At 45.4% G+C, this 16,208-nt stretch overlaps 1 protein-coding gene across 7 annotated transcripts in view; it reads right to left on the reverse strand.

The window, feature by feature from the left end:
• Positions 1 to 16,208, reverse strand: part of RB1CC1 (RB1 inducible coiled-coil 1) — a 544,646-nt gene that overhangs the window by 98,239 nt on the left and 430,199 nt on the right. For all 7 annotated transcript variants that reach the window (XM_086965748.1, XM_086965743.1, XM_086965750.1 and 4 more), the window contains one exon: positions 11,735 to 11,782. In XM_086965748.1, the coding sequence (XP_086821874.1) occupies positions 11,735 to 11,782 (48 nt within the window). The remainder of the gene's footprint in view (positions 1 to 11,734; positions 11,783 to 16,208) is intronic.

Genomic DNA, 16,208 nt, shown 5'->3' on the forward strand with positions numbered 1-16,208 from the left:
AGATAAGGGTAGACGTGAATGTTCTGTCTCCGTAGGTGTGCAGCCACTGTCGCCAGGAACTTTGTTAACACCCTGGGTGCCGTCGTTACTCCGAAAGGGAGGACCTTGAATTGGTAATGCTGATTTTGAATGGTGAATCTGAGGTATTTTCTGTGTGATGGGTGTAGCGGAATATGAAAGTATGCATCCATCAGATCCAATGTTGCGAGGAAATCTCCCTGACTGAGCAACGGTAGAACCTGCTGCAATGTTAGCATGTGAAAGTGTTCTGATAGAATGTACTGATTGAGGGGTCTGAGGTCCAGTATGGGTCTGAGGGACCCGTCCTTTTTTGGGATCAAGAAGTACAGTGAGTACACTCCTGTGCCTCCTTCTTCCACAGGCACAAGCTCGATTGCTCCTTTTTGCAGCATGATGAGTACCTCCTGCTGCAATAAGTGCAAATGTTCTCTGGACATAGGACAGTGTCTTGGGGGTATGCTGGGTGGAGTGGATGTTAACTCCAGACAATAACAGTACTGGATAAGCTTTGTGACCCACCTGTCTGTGGTGATAGACTTCCAGACCGGCAGGAACTGTTGGAGTCTCCCCCCGACCGGTGGTGGTCGGGGGGCAGTGACAAGGCGTCACTGTTTGTTAGTGGCGGAGGATCTGGAGCTGTTGTTTCCACGACCTCTGCCTTTGGCTCTGTTTCCACGATAGCCACCTCTACTTTGTTTGCCGTATGTGGTTTGCGCGCCACCTTTATTGTACTGTGTTTGCTGGGACAGCTGGCCTCCGGAACCACCTCTATTGCTTGAGCGACGAAAAGAACCACCCCTGAACTGCTGCGACTGGAGAGCCCCTATAGACTTCGCAGTCCTTGTCCTTCTTGATCTTCTCCAAGGTGGTGTCCACCTCTGGGCCAAATAAATGATCAAGGTTTACTGGCTGATTTAGAATGGTGGTCTGTATCTCTGGCTTGAACCCGGAGATTCTGAGCCAGGCATGCCGTCTCAACATGACACTTGTGTTAACGGCTCTGGCCGCGGTGTCTGCTGCGTCCAGTGCACATTTGATAGAAGCATTTGATATGAGCTTCCCTTCCTGAATAAGCATCTCTGCTGCCTCCTTATATTCATCTGGTAGGTGTTGTAACAGGGTCTCCAGTGTGTCGTAATGGGCCCTGTCATACCTGGCTAAGAGTGCCTGAGTGTTTGAAATGCGCCAGATGTTGGCCGCTTGAGCTGCCACCCTTTTCCCCGATGCCTCTAACAACTTAGATCCTTTATCAGGGGGAGGAGCATCACCCGTTGTTTGTGAGTTAGCCCTCTTCCGGGCATTAGAAAAAACTAGAGAGTCCAACGGCAACTGTCCCTTAATGTAGGTAAGGTCCCCAGGCGCCGGTTTGTACTTCTTTTCAATTCTGGGGTTGATCACCCTGGCCCTTGTAGGCTCCTTAAATATCTCCCCAGCATGTTTCAAGACACCCTTCAGCATAGGCAGAGTTTTGACAGTCCTCTCTGAGGTGGAAAAGGTGTCAAACAGAAAATCCACTTCAATAGGGTCAGCATGGAGCTGGACATAATGATTTTTGGATGCCCTTTCAATAAGTGCATTAAACGCCGCTGAATCTTCAGTAGGCGATGTTTTTACAGCATACACATGAGTGTCTGGGGCAGTGTGTGGATCTCCTGGGTCAGCAGCATCTGCCCAGGGTTCATTATGATCTTCTGGATCAGTGTCCACAGGATAGTTGTACTCCTCATCGTCCCCTTCCCCTGTTTCTACATCTGAATAAGTGGGCGAGACATCTTGGCCACGTGGAGATATAGGTTCTACAAGAACGGGTGTTGTAGTAGAATCCTTCTTCTTTTTCAATGGGATTCTATACGACTCCATAGGCTGTTCCGGGGCGATCTTTTGTTTATAAATAGAAAGTCTGCCTATGTCGGCATCGATGAATTGTTCCTGTTGCTCTTCAAGCGAGGGTTGTCGATGCTTTGTGGCCAGTACCACAGTAGTGGGATTCGGCCCCATGGACACCTTCTTGGGCGCTTCGACGGCCATCTTAGGGACGAAGGCCTTCGGTACCACTTTCGGCGGCAGCGTGAAGTGGATGAGAGCCGACGTCTTTTGAGGGTTACCGGCAGGCTTTGGAGGAGGAGTATCCTTTGGTCCGTCAGCCGAAGCCTTGTCCTTAATGCGCTTCAAGGAGTCCGCCACCTGCTTCGAGAAGGAGGCGGACGGCTGCGTTGACTCGACGGAATCCTTCGAGCCACCGCCAGGCGTGGACACGAGGGTTGTACCACTTTCAGCCTTGTCCGGTCGACGCGTAGGCTCGAGAACCTTCTGAGCTCCGAGTCCTTTGTCTTTGTCGACGGTCTTCGGCGCCGATTTTTTCGGGTCGAAGTCCTGGACCGGTGCTTTCGGTGTGCCAGTCTTTGGCTCGACGCCCTTTAACGGCCTCTTCGGGTCAATAACACCTTTATGCTTCGTCGGTGCCGAAAGTTCAGAGGACTTCGAGCCGACCAAAGCAATACTCACTTTCGGTTTCGATTTCGCCTCGAGTGCTTTGGGTTGCGTGGACACCAAAGCTTTCTCTTTCGGTTTCGATTTGGCAACTTGCGGCTATTTAGAAGTGCCCGAAACCGGGCCCGAAGGCGGGGCTGTAGAACCCAGTGGAAGATCTTGGTTTAGGCCATGTGGCGATCCTTCGACCTGAGCCTTATAAAGTGTCTTGGCTCCCCCAGTACCAGTTTGTGGGCCTAGCTCCTCGCTCGAGCTGTCTTCCATGGCCCCAAAGGCCCCATCGTCGTCTCCTACCTCGTCGACGACGTCTTCAGCATCGAGCATCTCAATATCAGCGTCGTAGCTGGAGTCGATGTCCGATGCGGGATCAGACAGGTTCTCTCGAACCTCCCGCTCTGCTCCCTCATCGTCCTCGGCATCGAAGATGTTCACCGGGTCAGGTGCCGTCTGCTGGGCTTCCTTGCGCGCTGCACGTCGAAGTTGAATTGTCTTCTTGGATCGGAAACGGGAACAAGCCATACAGCTGGCTTCATTGTGATCCGGCGACAGGCACTTGTTGCACACCGATTGGACATCGATGTGAGGATATTTCGAGTTGCACAGGGGACATCTTTTGAACGGGCTCCGTTCCATGATGGTTCGTCGATAAGGCCTTTGGCGTCGACCGGGCCTTCAGCGCCGAAAAGCCACGCAGCTCCTCTGGATGTCCGGCTCGGGAACTGAGCTGGAACAGAACTGGGCACCAATCGCAAGACAATACCGACTATAAACTAAAGGCCTTTTGGCCAAAGGAAAGTTTTATATCGATTCCGAACTAGAGTGAACCAATATGCATCCGAACCCAATGGCGGAAAAAAACAATCTGGGGATGGAGTAGATGCCCATGCGCACTGTAGTCCAGGGGAGGAGCCACCTATCTCGTGATACTTCGAAGACTCTTCCAGGACAACAATGTGCAATCATCCGGACCCAACACTAGGCGGCGATCTATGCACAGATATGAATTCAGCAGCCCACATGCTTCGAACCGCATGCGCCACCATGGAGGAGTCGCATTTTTTAATGTGACGCAGTGTGGATCAAGGGTTGATAAATGTGTGATACATCTATTGGCGTAAATGCAATGCATTGCTGGAGTCATGTCACAAGCACGACGCAACTCCAGCAATGCTTCAGAATGCCTATTTCTATTATGCTGCGTCACTCCTTAAGCCTGCTTCAAGCAGGCGTAAGGTTTTGATGCAGTGGCATCGTAAAAGTAACTCAGTAAAATCTTGTAATTTCATTGCGTCACTTTTACAAGGCTTTCTTACATCGGAACGCCCACCCTGCATACATTATACCTGACACAGGTATAATGTCACGCAGGGCTTTACAACGTGACGCATGCGTCACGTTGTGAATATGTCGCAACGTGGCACCTTGTTTACGACGCAGCTGTGTCACAGAGGTGACGCAACAGCTGCGTAAAGTTGTCCCAAGGGGTTTGTAAATCTGCCCCTAGTTTTATTATTATGCCCCCTACAGCAGTCATTCTTTCCTGTAAAAATCTAAGAATACAGTAGAGTGTACTCACTCAGCAAAAGTTCTGAAAGCAGTTGCCACATGGATAACCTAGCATTCATAGGCTCTAGGACTGAGAACCACCAGCTAAGTGACACCGTTGGGATGACTCCTAATTTGATGCCACACAAAGCACAAAATAAAAGCTTACAAGAAGTTGCAGAGGTTGTGTAAATCGTATTTTTTTTAATTCCTCAAGTGCTAGAGAACTTGTCTGAATGACTTATTTTGATATATACGTATGGCAGGAATGTTAAATATGTATATTTTTGCAGATTACTCATGGGTACTGTTTGTTGCAATCACTCACTGGGCTGTGCAGTCTGAAACTTTTTTACACAGTATTGCAGACTCTATACAAATAAGGAAATATCGTTTTAAAAATAAACCAGAACAAAATCCAACAAATAACATGAGTTCAAGGTGGAGTAATGTCTAAATGATAAGATAGAACTAAATCATTAATAAATAACAAACAAGTTTCCACTTGCAAGGGTGATGGCCTGCATAATACTAATCACACAACTTTTTCTACCAAATTGAAATAAATATTCTCTTCCCAAAATTATGAATAGATCGTTTTTCATGGCTGTACCAGACTTCAGCGAAATGTTATCGAATTTCATAGTTACGCTAGTAAAAAGAACATGTTTTCAGAAACTTCATGTGATGCTCTTTGGAAACAGTGCTGCTTTTGTTCTGTGTGAAATTTCTCAGGTCTCGCTATGGTTGCTGAAAATGCTATAACTGTCTCTTGAAATCTCCACTAGAAATGTACATCTTGTGGTGAATTATTCTTGCTGTATATTACATTTCCTCCTTTACTGAGATGGGAAAACAAATTCCAAACAACTCTATGTCAAATTGACAAAAGTGAGACCTGGTTGTAGAAACTGTGTAGTGTAGGCTGTAAATTTCGTACCTGACCCACCCACTGCTAGCAATAGCTCACCAAATGTAGGCTACGTTTCACAAAAGAAAAATCCAAGCAACTTGAAAATTTGTAAAGAAGCGTTTCTTGCCTATCCGTAATGATATCAACAATGACTGGCTTTGTACTACTAAATGTCCCTACTAATGGGATTTGTTGTTAACATTTATAGGGTTCTCATGCAACTGAATGTTTCATTGTTCTTAGGCTGTCCGGTTTTAGGTTTAAACCTATAATAACTGATTAAACCTCACTGGAAGGGAAATAGCACTCCCCAGTGTAAACATATAAACAAAGGGAAAAAAAACATGCACAACCACAAACTAAATGGCATTCAATGAAAGGAAAAGGAGAGTGAAAGAGTATTTATTTTGTATTTCTTCCTGAAGGGGCCAATGCTTTGTTATGTAAGGTAGCAGTAAGGAAGACTGGGCTAACATTATTCTGCTTGAGTTTTGTTGTTTAGGGATGTCACTAAAATATTGTTTCTTCTTCCTTTTTTCAGTTATGTGGTCTTTGGTCTAAAGATACAGGGGTTACAAGCATGTTTTAGGAGTTGTTTGTGTATTTTATAAGCTGTAGAGAATCAGGAAATATCAAAATCATGTTTGATCTTTTGGCTACGTTTGAGTCTTTCACTGATAGGAAAAATGTAGGTTTCATAAGAATCTTTCCCAATATTTACCATCACATTTACCCACAGAGAATGGGTAAAAACCCTTGATACATCAGCCCTCTTTTCTAGTGAGTTAGTATTGATAGTAGATGAATTGCCAAACACCCCAGGCTTTAAACATTCAGTGCAAGGTATAGTGACAGGTATATGTGAAAAGAGTACAGTCACAAAGCATCTGGGATACTTGTGAAAACATGACACCAGACTTTTGGAAAACATGGAACGCAGTTTCACTTGGAATCCTGCTGCAAAATGTTTTTACCAAGTTCAACAAAGATTGGGGGATATTGTTTGTATTTGCAGTGATTCAGCTACGTATATAAAAAAGTTGTGCGATAACCTATCAAAATCGATATCTGAGCTAAAGTGCTTCCCTGTAGGAGATCCTTGCCACTTGTTAGATGGTATGCCGAAAGTATCTTTACAATCTTCAGAGTTAACGAAGAATGCTATTGACTTTTTAGTTCACTGTTTTGTTATGCGCAGAAACCAAAACGCAAATATTTTTCATGATCAGTTTTTATACATGGAACAATGTATACAACAGAATGTATAGGTATGTCAATGTTCAATGAGGAAGATTCTCTTTCTAGCTTTAGTGGTTCTACAGAAGCTAAATAGACAAGTCAATTACCTCTGGTATTGCTCTTTCTGGTTGATACACCAGACTTGATTTGGAGACTTTTCATAGCATTGCTCCTGCGCACAGTGGGGTGACACAATGCAGATCCATACTGACTACAAACTACCCCGAAAGTGATGAAGTGAAGCCACATACAAGAACCACCCTAGCGCACTGCCATCAGTTTCTTGTCTTATCCTTTTCTGCACCCTAAGAGACAAAGCATGAATAATTATTGAGAATAATGTGCTGATCACTAGTTTGTGACTATTTAGATGATAAATGAAGCCACTCCACTGAACTGAGAAGCAGGGTGACAGCGAGTAATCAGTGGTTTGACACAGTATCCACCAGAAAGAGTTATTTAATGTAAGTAACTTGTCCTTATGATGGGGACTTCTAACTGCATATTCCTCCCCTTACAACAGATACCAAAGCAGTACCTCCTTAAGGTGGCAGGTCTGACTGTCGAGTGGTCTCAGCAGGCTCGGTTATTCAGACATTTTGGTCTAAGTGTCTTTTCCGATGGGCCTGGATATCAAGGCAGTAGTGCTTTGTGAACCCAAGCACAATGTCCATGTTGCAGCCTGGCAAATATCAAGGACAGGCACTCCTCACACCAGTGCAGTGGTAGTAGCTTCCCCTGGTGGATTTGGCTCTAAGGTCTTCTGGGTGCATCTTCTTGGCCAGTGAGTAGCAGATCTTAATGCAGATTGATTTTGTGTAGGGGAATCTTGAGGCACAGATAACATCTACCACCTCAGGTGGCAGATTATTAGTAGTTAACTTTCACTGCTCTATCTCCATAAATGAAGGTGCAAGTACCACAGATTCGGTTGCAGGACTCTGCCCTTCTGCTTTGACAGGAGGCCCTCCTAAAGTGGAAGCCTAATGAGAGGACAGGCACTCAATGCTCAGGGGCTCTGTGTAACACCACACTCTCTTGGCCAAAATGGCCCACCAGGATGGCTTTGGCCCAGTTGTTCTTGATCTTCTTCAGAACTGGGGGCAGGCCAGCTCACGGTGGTAAGGAGTTCCTTGTTTCATTCATGTTCACATGAGTCTCCCTAACAAGGATTCTTGGGGAAAATCCAGCACGCAAAATCCTTGAAACTCCAAGTCCTCAACTGTGGCAAAAAGATCTGGCCAGAGTTTCCTCCTGTCTCCCCAATAGTACAAGATACTCAGCACCACCTCAGGATATAGGCAACAAAAATGATCTACCTATTGACACCTGCTTAGTTTGTCAACTTTGGCATTTAGGGACGCTGTCAGGTGGTTGGCAACTAGAAAGATACCCTGGCTCTCTAGCATTCTGCCGAGGTGCAAAGCCTTCTGCTACAGGACCAGGACCCCAAATCTGGCCTGCTTGTGGCAGTGTCACATGGAGTTGGCAGGCGTAGTCAGTGAGAACCTGTAGCACTCTTCCAGGGATGGATGGCAGGAAGGCTTTCAGGTATCAGGCTAATGTTACATTGCTCCAGCAGACTGATGTGGCGTCTGACTTCCACTGGAGACCTTCTGATCTCACCCTCCTTTAGGTGACCACATCTCCTTCCAACCCAGATGTGCATCAGTCACCACTGTCAGCTCCAGATGGGGAAGGGAGGGTGGTCTGCCACAGAACCGGGGGTGACTGGTGTCCTATCACAGCAGATTTTAACCAGTCTCCTGCAAGATCTGGATGGCTTTGAAAAGGCAGCCCTGATGCTTGTCCCACAGGGGTTTCAGGTTCCACCGCAAGGCGTGCATGTGCTACCTAGTGAGGCTAACAATGATGCTGCATAATGTCAATAGACCAAGAAGCCTCAAAATCACACTCAGCTACATCAAGAGTTGAGCATGAAACCTCAAACTCATAGCCTCACTGCTGCAGAGGGAAAAGTTAAACTTCACCTTGTACAGAATCGCCCCAATAAATAGAGGCATCTCTGATGAAATCAGGTAGGAGTCTTGCTCATTTATGGCAAAACCTAATAACGTTAAAAGTTCTGCAGTCATCCCAAGGTGGGACATGACTGACTGTGGCAAGTCCACCTTCAGCAGCCAGTCATTGAGGTATGGGAACAAAGGAACTCTAGACCTCCGAAATCAATTTCATGAACATCAGAGGGGTGCTAGTGAGGCTGAATAGGAGCACAACAAACTGAAAATGCTTCTGGCTCACCTTGAACTGCAGACAATGCCTGTGGTACTATAGGACGGGTATGATACACCCATAAGGGGTGATATGAATTGTCCAAAGGAAAGAGGGACACAAACCATCTTGCCTTTGGACAATTCATATCACCCCTGGGAGTCTTCCCGTATGGGTATGCCCTAGAGGGATCACCCCTAAGGGCAGAGTTCTTCTTGCCTTCAGACAATTCATATTTTTTCACTTAAAATAAACAGTCTCTTCTTGCATTGTGAAAGTGGGCATAAGAGTACATCTTCATATGGTGTAAAATGTTGAGACTCCAGCTACACTAATATACATTGTCAATGTACCATGAGATATCATCTGTTCAGCACCCCTGTATTCTCTGTTTTGATTTTCATACAATTTTGAAAAGCATATAAACCTGTTTGCATGACTGATTCTATTGGTCTTTAAGCGTTTTCTATGTATTAAGTATTAATTAATCTATTAGAGATATCGCTCTCGGGCACCACAGAGAAATAAAAAATGTCCTCAACATTCTTGCTTCCAAGTGAATCTCTTGTTGGCACCTTTACCTACCTTATCTTAGTTACCCAAGCCTACAAGAGAATATTGGGTTGCCCTTTTGAGTATTATATAGCCCACTGTAGTAGCCATTGAATTTCAGAAGCTGGTGCCGGAACTGTTTAGCAGAGGTCAACAGCCCTAAAGAACATGCTGTAACCCTGTCTTTGAAGTGATTCAAAGCAGACTCCGCCTTCTCCATCAAAGGGATACATCCATTAGTGAAGGTTGTACATCGCCACAGAAACCAGTGGACCTCATTCAGGTATGATTACTAATGACAACACCAGTACCGACTGCCCTGCCAATGCAATCCATGGTATATAGATAGGCAGGAATAACATACTTGGCCGTGTTCAGCTTGTCATCTATCATCTCAGACAGAGAGGCCCAAAGATCCTTTGGGACTGCCAGCAAAAGCTCATACCCTAATGGGCATGTGTATATCAGCCTAATAGACAGACTGTGTTTGTGGATCGCAGTTCCAAACCCATCAACCCATTTGTATTCTTTATCCGGAAGACTGGTTGATGACTCAGGGGTCACAATACTGGTTGATGTTAGTAAAAGAAAGGCTCTAAGGAGTGGGGTTCTTGGTGAGATAATCCAAGTCACAAGCACTGTCAATTAGGTCTGGCCACCTGCCTGCTCATGGGCAGAGAAGACCAAGGTTTCAACTAAGAAGCCACCAGAGTATCTGTGAGGACATCATTAAGTGGAGAAAAGCTCCAGTTATTGCTGGCCAGGCTGTAGGATCTTCAACAAAATATTGGTGTTAGTCTCAATTAAGGCAGCTGTAATTCTAGTACTTCGGCAGCTATCCAAACCATCACTTCAAATGAGGCACTTTCTTCCTTTGGGGACCATGTGGCAAGTTAAGTTTTGTCTTCGGGAGGTACCAAGTACACTGGCATTTTTTAAATCAAAATATAGGGCAGCATCACTGTAATGAGAGGGAGTAAGCCATTCTACTTCCCATCAACATCATTAACGTCCTGGGTGTACTATGCTCAGGAGGAGGTTCAGAATCAGAACCAAATGGAGAATGGAGCCTCTGCTGATAGCTGTGACACAGTAGAGGTGTAGGGATAGAATCAGGGTGCATGATCTAACAGTTAGCTTTTATAATATTTTAGTAAATCAGTCAATCACAAGCTAAAGTCGGTCCAGGATACAACATGGGCATCGGTACTGGATCCTCAACTGTGCCAGCATGGGGGTGGGACCAGCACTGGGGTGGGGAAAACCAGCATGGAAGTTTTCTGCCAGAGTCAGTGTAGGCCTTGTAACTGGTCTAGAACAAGCAGTCTGCTTTGAGGAGGCCTCCACCTCAGATAACCTGACTGGAGGCCCCTATGTTTTCATGGGGCGGAAGGCGGGTCAGAGGGCGACGAAAGCACACTGAAAATTTACAGCATGACATCTTTGAAGGTCTCGATCTGCTGCAGGGTCAACAACCCGGGAAACCCGGGGTGTGTCTGGAACAACCTAGGTATCAGCTCCCTGGCCTGTGACTTTGACATAGTGTGACTGATATCTAGACACCCTCTCGCCTCCGCATTGGAGTTAGAGTGGCAAGATGGGATTGAGTCTTTTTTATGCTTGCGTTTGGACTTGGGGTTCCACTTCCTAGAGGATGTTAAGCAGGAAGTGGTTTCAGGATTATTCCCATGACCAGGATTGAGAATGAGCCTCCAACCTGGAGTGGAATCTGCACGAACAATGAAACTTTCCTCTTGTGTTCAGTGACATACTTCACCCCTGCTGCAATCTGCCTTCGGATGTATGAGGGCAAACTATCACATGACTTCTAGTTGTGTTTTGAGTCCAGGCAACAATGCACACTACTTGCAGGTCCATGATCAACGTCTGCTTCATGCATTTAATGGCACAGTTTGAGGTCTGTCATTTTCAGTTGGGACACTATTTCCTAACACACTACGGAATAGTGTGGAGTCATCAGAAAACCAACAAAGCGGAGCTTTGGGTCCACATTAGAAGGCGCTGAAAAAAGTAAGTGGAGTCAGCACACAGGGGAAGCACTTACATGCGGCTCAGCTCTGTCGATTCAACAGCAGTGTGCAGAGCCGGACTGGGAACCAAAACCGGCCCTGGCAGAGTGCTCGGCCGACCCACCCCGGGGGGTTGGGGGTGCCACCGAGCTCTTTGCCAGGACCGGTTTTCGGGCAATTTTGTTACAGGGCCGATTTTGCAGCTAGGGGCCCAAAACCGACCCCCACCAGTGCGGCGCACCGGGGGATTGCCCGGTGCCCGCTACGGCCAGTTCGGCGGGCAGTGTGGAGTCAGCACAGGGCCGCATGGCGTCACTTAGCGGCATGCAGGAGCACTTTACAAAAAGTCCTGATTGAGCCTGGCGCATATTCGAAGGTGAGGAATCTGCGGTAAGCAGTATCCACCAGAATATAATTATGCATGAAAATAAATAATTTGTATAATTTTAATTCGCCCTCCTGGATGTTATTGTGAATTGCTTAAAAGTTAGGAACCTATGTAAATTGTAGAAGAAAACTTACATACCATAGATTTCCAACATTTCCCCGATTCTTTGGGAACAAGAGCCTTATGGAATAATCATGAAAACACGAGGACAACACTTTTACGGTCCTTTCATTTCTGACTTCTGAACTTATATCAACATATGATTTGTATTGAAAGATGCATTTTACTATTGCATATTGCAATCTATCTGATGCAGGTTCTTACCAATCTTTGATTCAAACGCTTATTCTCTTCTTCTTTCAACTGCAAAGTCTGTAGGAAGCCAGAACAAAAGCTTTATCAAATTTTCTGTACCACTTTAAACTTAAGATAAGCTTCAGTCTATGGTCATTTGACTAAACCTTTTTTATCATTTTAACACGTATGTTTATTTGACTACACTTTTTAACATTTACTAAGCTGGTATGCCTCGATCAATGAACTTCTTCGTATGAAGCTAAAAGAAATATTTTTTGTAAACGGAGGTATTATGAGTGAAATAAAACCTAACATGGGAAATTATACTGCAGTACTTCTTTTTGCCGCAATGAGTAGTTTATAACAACTCCACAAAATGAACAATGAAAATTGAATCAGAAAATGGCACAACGAAACAGGAGTTATTTATATTTTGGTAAAGCATTCTAGGATGCTTTTAAAGAAATAAGCAAAATCGACAAAGCTATTAAAATTTCTAAATTCCACAATATCGGAATGTAAACAGACTTGCTCATTTGTTGATACCAATGAATGTCAAAGCATGCATCATTCCCTTTAAGAGGAAAACTGTGTTGAAGCATGAATGAGGAGAACGCAAATGCATCTCTAGGCTCAAGCATCTGACAAGAAAGAAAAAGATACTTACCGTTGGTAATATTTCTGATAGGTACATAATTTCTCTGCAGATTCCTCTCCTTATGAATACTTTTTACAGTATTCAGCATGGTCCGGAAATAATCCCCCCCCCCCCCCCCCCCCCCCCCCAGCAAACACTTTCCAATAGCGCCAGGTCGATGCCATGCGGCTGCAGACACAAGTCCACTTCGGATAAAACATCACTGATGGACATTAGGTACCATCGGGTGCAAGGACGTTACGTCTTCACATTATTTTCGGTCCTCGAGGCATGATGAGAGGCACCAAAAGAGCCATAGCAGTAACAAATACAGAATAAATCATGTCTACATACCGCTGGATCTTATTAATCATAATGCTAGCTCATCTCGGAAGAGGGGTGCAGTAAAGAACCATGGGAAGATTGAGTATCCACCAGATTATCTTTGTCAATTCACAATATTTCCATCTGATGTATACTTAAACCTGGAGATTCTTCACCCGATAACAGTTTCCCAAAGCAGAACCTCCTTGGGAGGTGGGATCGAGTAGTGCAGCTTAGCCAAAGAAATCATGCAACTCCACTTAGGTAAAGTATGAGGCCATATGGAAGGCTGAAGCCTCTGTGATGCGATGGGTGAACAATTTTGGAGAATCACCTTCCCAAGAGGGAAGACTTTGAAGGGTAGGCAGAATTAAAGGCCCTGAAATCCTCCAGCCCTGCAAGCCGATGTAAGCACCACTAACAGAACTGTTTAGAGCTAGAAGCCAAACCGGACAACTGTTTGAAAGTCGATTGTGATCAATTGAGTTATCAGTTGAGAGAAGTTAGAGCCCCACTCAAGCAAGAAGCACAATCCTTGTCAGGGTGAACCACAGAAGTCACTAAATAAATCTGTGCTTAAGCTTCTGATAGTTTAGCACAACAACAGCCAGCTTATGTGTAATGTATTTATGCAGCACACAAACAGTAATAAAGTGGAATCACAACACAAGAAAAATCCCAAACCAATTTAGACAAATAGATTAAAAGTTAACAAATAAAATGCCACCGAAATGACAAAAAACAATAAATAGAACCAGAGTTATGAATTTTTAAAGTTTTAAGTAAAAATAGTAGCAAGAAGAAAAAGAGCCAGTCAAGTTTAACTGGTCGAGCTGGACTGGCTGAAAGTCAATAGTTAAGGCTGACTGTGATGGAGCATAGGTTGTATACAAAGAACAGGTTCGTCCCAGGGAAAGTTTATCTTCTAAATGAGTCCAGTTCCAGGCGATGGGCCTCAGCTGGAGCAGCATTGGAGGAGAGACGTGAAGAAGGTTGTTGTTGTTGTGAAGAGTTTGTCAACAGTTGAAGTTTGACAACACCAAGATAGTTTTTGGCACAAAGAGCTGGTCGCGGGTCGGAGCTTCGGAGGTAAGTCGTTGATGACATGATGCCACTATGCAAGTGCTCACGTGAAGGGCGCCATGCAGGTGAAGTCCGGAGTCTGTAGCCGGGTCAGTCATCTCTGAGATCGGATGCAGATCCCAGTGAGCTTCTTTTCTAAAGCGAAAAGCCCATAAATTCAGATTTCAATACTTGCAGTTTTGGGGCAGGGGGAGACCTGAAATAACTCTACTGGCTCTCCATTAACAAACTAGCACAATTAAAGCTCCTCACCCACATTTTCAAGGCATTACATAACACTGGCCCAGTATACCTAAACAACTGCACAAACCTTCCAGACACCTCCATTCTTCCAGACTCCTACTTGCACAAGATCCCAAGCAGACGGAAAACTAGATCCGGTGGTCAAGCCTTCTCCTACAGTGCTCTTAAAGCGTGGAACGACCTGCCACTACACATAACAGCCTCCTCCCCACTTTTTGAATTCCGCAAAAAGCAGTCCTGGCTTTCCGAGTAGTCCCACTAGGCCCTAGGTGGGGCTAGATTCACACCATCTTAGCACCAAGACACCATCCGGGTTATAGTGGGTTCTACAAATCTGCGTAACATAACAACAGGACTACACTCTGACACCAGCGAAGGGTCCAGGACCTGGGGATGCACCTCCAGGTGGTCAGGACACACTCCAGCAGAGACCAGCAGCTTTGTACAGACAGTCCAGTAGTGCAAGTCAGGTAGGCATTTGCACGGAGGGCCAATCAAAACTTTTTGTGTCCCTATAGCTCAAACAGGAGGTCAGCCAACTAACTTGGAGTCAATTCAGTGATCCTGGGTTCATGGCAGACAGGTCCAGTCTTCTGTCAGGCTTCAGTCAGCAGGGCAGCGCTTCTTCTGAGTTTTCCTCGGATACAGGAGTGTTCTGACAGTGCCTCTTTTATACCAAGTGCCAGCCTGTGGTTGAGGGATACCCCTTTGTGTACCCTGCCCTTTCCCAGGGTTTGGCTCCAATCTGTCTAGGGTAACAGATGGCAGCCAGGCCCAGGTGTGATCTGCATTTGCCAGCGACAGAACAGGCAGTCTCTGAAGTCAGGGAGAGGGTGGACACAGTCCTTAGGCTTCTCTTTAAAGCTCAGGAAGGGCTGAGTACAACCCCCTCCCCCCAAGGGCATTCTGACCAGGAGAGGAACCATCTTCCCCACTCCCCCAGCCCTTTTGTCCCGGGCTTGAAGGAATGCACGTCACACCACAGGGGAGCTACTAACAGGCATTTGACCCTGTACACTGGCTACTTAGGTGGGTGGCACTCTTGCAGCATTTGCGTTACAGACCCTGGATACAAGTAAGACCATGCACTAGGGGCTTAAAAGTGAATTAAATGGACCAATCAGGTGTATAACAATTATCTCATTTTCAGAAGGGAGAGCGCAATTGCTTCTACTACTGATTAGCAGGGGTAAATTCCACATAGTCCTAATGATAACAAAAAAAGGTTCAGCAAAGGAAGACAAAACTCTGGGGTGACTCACCAGAAAGGGCGAGGTCCAACTGTGATGTTATCAAGAAAGGCAAATTAAGATTCAAATCCCAAGAAGGCACAATAAACTAAGTGGGAGGGAACAAGTAAAGCAAACCTTTCAGAAAATGGGTCGCTGGTGGCGGCCTAAATAGAGAAGGATAATCTGGACAGCACATTAATGCAGACAGAGCTACTAGGTAACCTCTAACCATTGCCACTGTCAGATTGCAGAAATCAGCAAGTGAGATTTAAAAGGATCAATGGCTTCTATATCCCACCATTTCAGAAATCTGTTCCAGAGACTGGGTGGATGATTCTATTGACATGCTTATGGGCTGTCAAGATGACAGCTGAGAACTTAACAGGAAGACAAACTGATTCTAGCCGACGTTACTCATACTCCATGCGTGCAGCCACAGCTTGTGGGGCTTTAGGAACCATCCTACTGCAAGAGCTGATCCGATCCATGCAAGAAGGGAAGAGGTGGCTGAATGTGGAGTGTCAACAGTTCATTGTACTAAATCCTCCTTGACCAGCGTGGCTTAATTAGAAGTAGCTGAAACCGACCACCTGCATCATCCGCAGTACTGTGGATATGAGTCGGGTCGGTTGAAACATGCACAACAGACCCTAAGACTGGCTGAAAGTGAAGGTATCCACCAGGGAACTATCTGGCAAGAAGTGCATGATACAAAACTGAGAATACTTCCTGTTTTGTGCTGTGAAAAAGTAATCTATGAACAGACACCACATACTGCAAAAAAATGAAGGGTAGAGCCCACTCGTGGTACTCCAGCAAGAAGAGACTGAGAGCATCAGTAATCAAATTGATGGAGCCTTCCAGGTTAACCTCCACTCAAAGATTACCTGTCATTGCGCCAACTTTCAAAAGTAAATTGCCACAAAAAAAAAGTAAATTGCCTCCCAACGTAGGATCCACAACCCCATTCCTCCTGGTCTGT

This window comes from Lissotriton vulgaris, chromosome 4_1, assembly GCF_964263255.1.
Source record: "Lissotriton vulgaris chromosome 4_1, aLisVul1.2, whole genome shotgun sequence".
In the NCBI taxonomy this organism is placed as follows: domain Eukaryota; kingdom Metazoa; phylum Chordata; class Amphibia; order Caudata; family Salamandridae; genus Lissotriton; species Lissotriton vulgaris.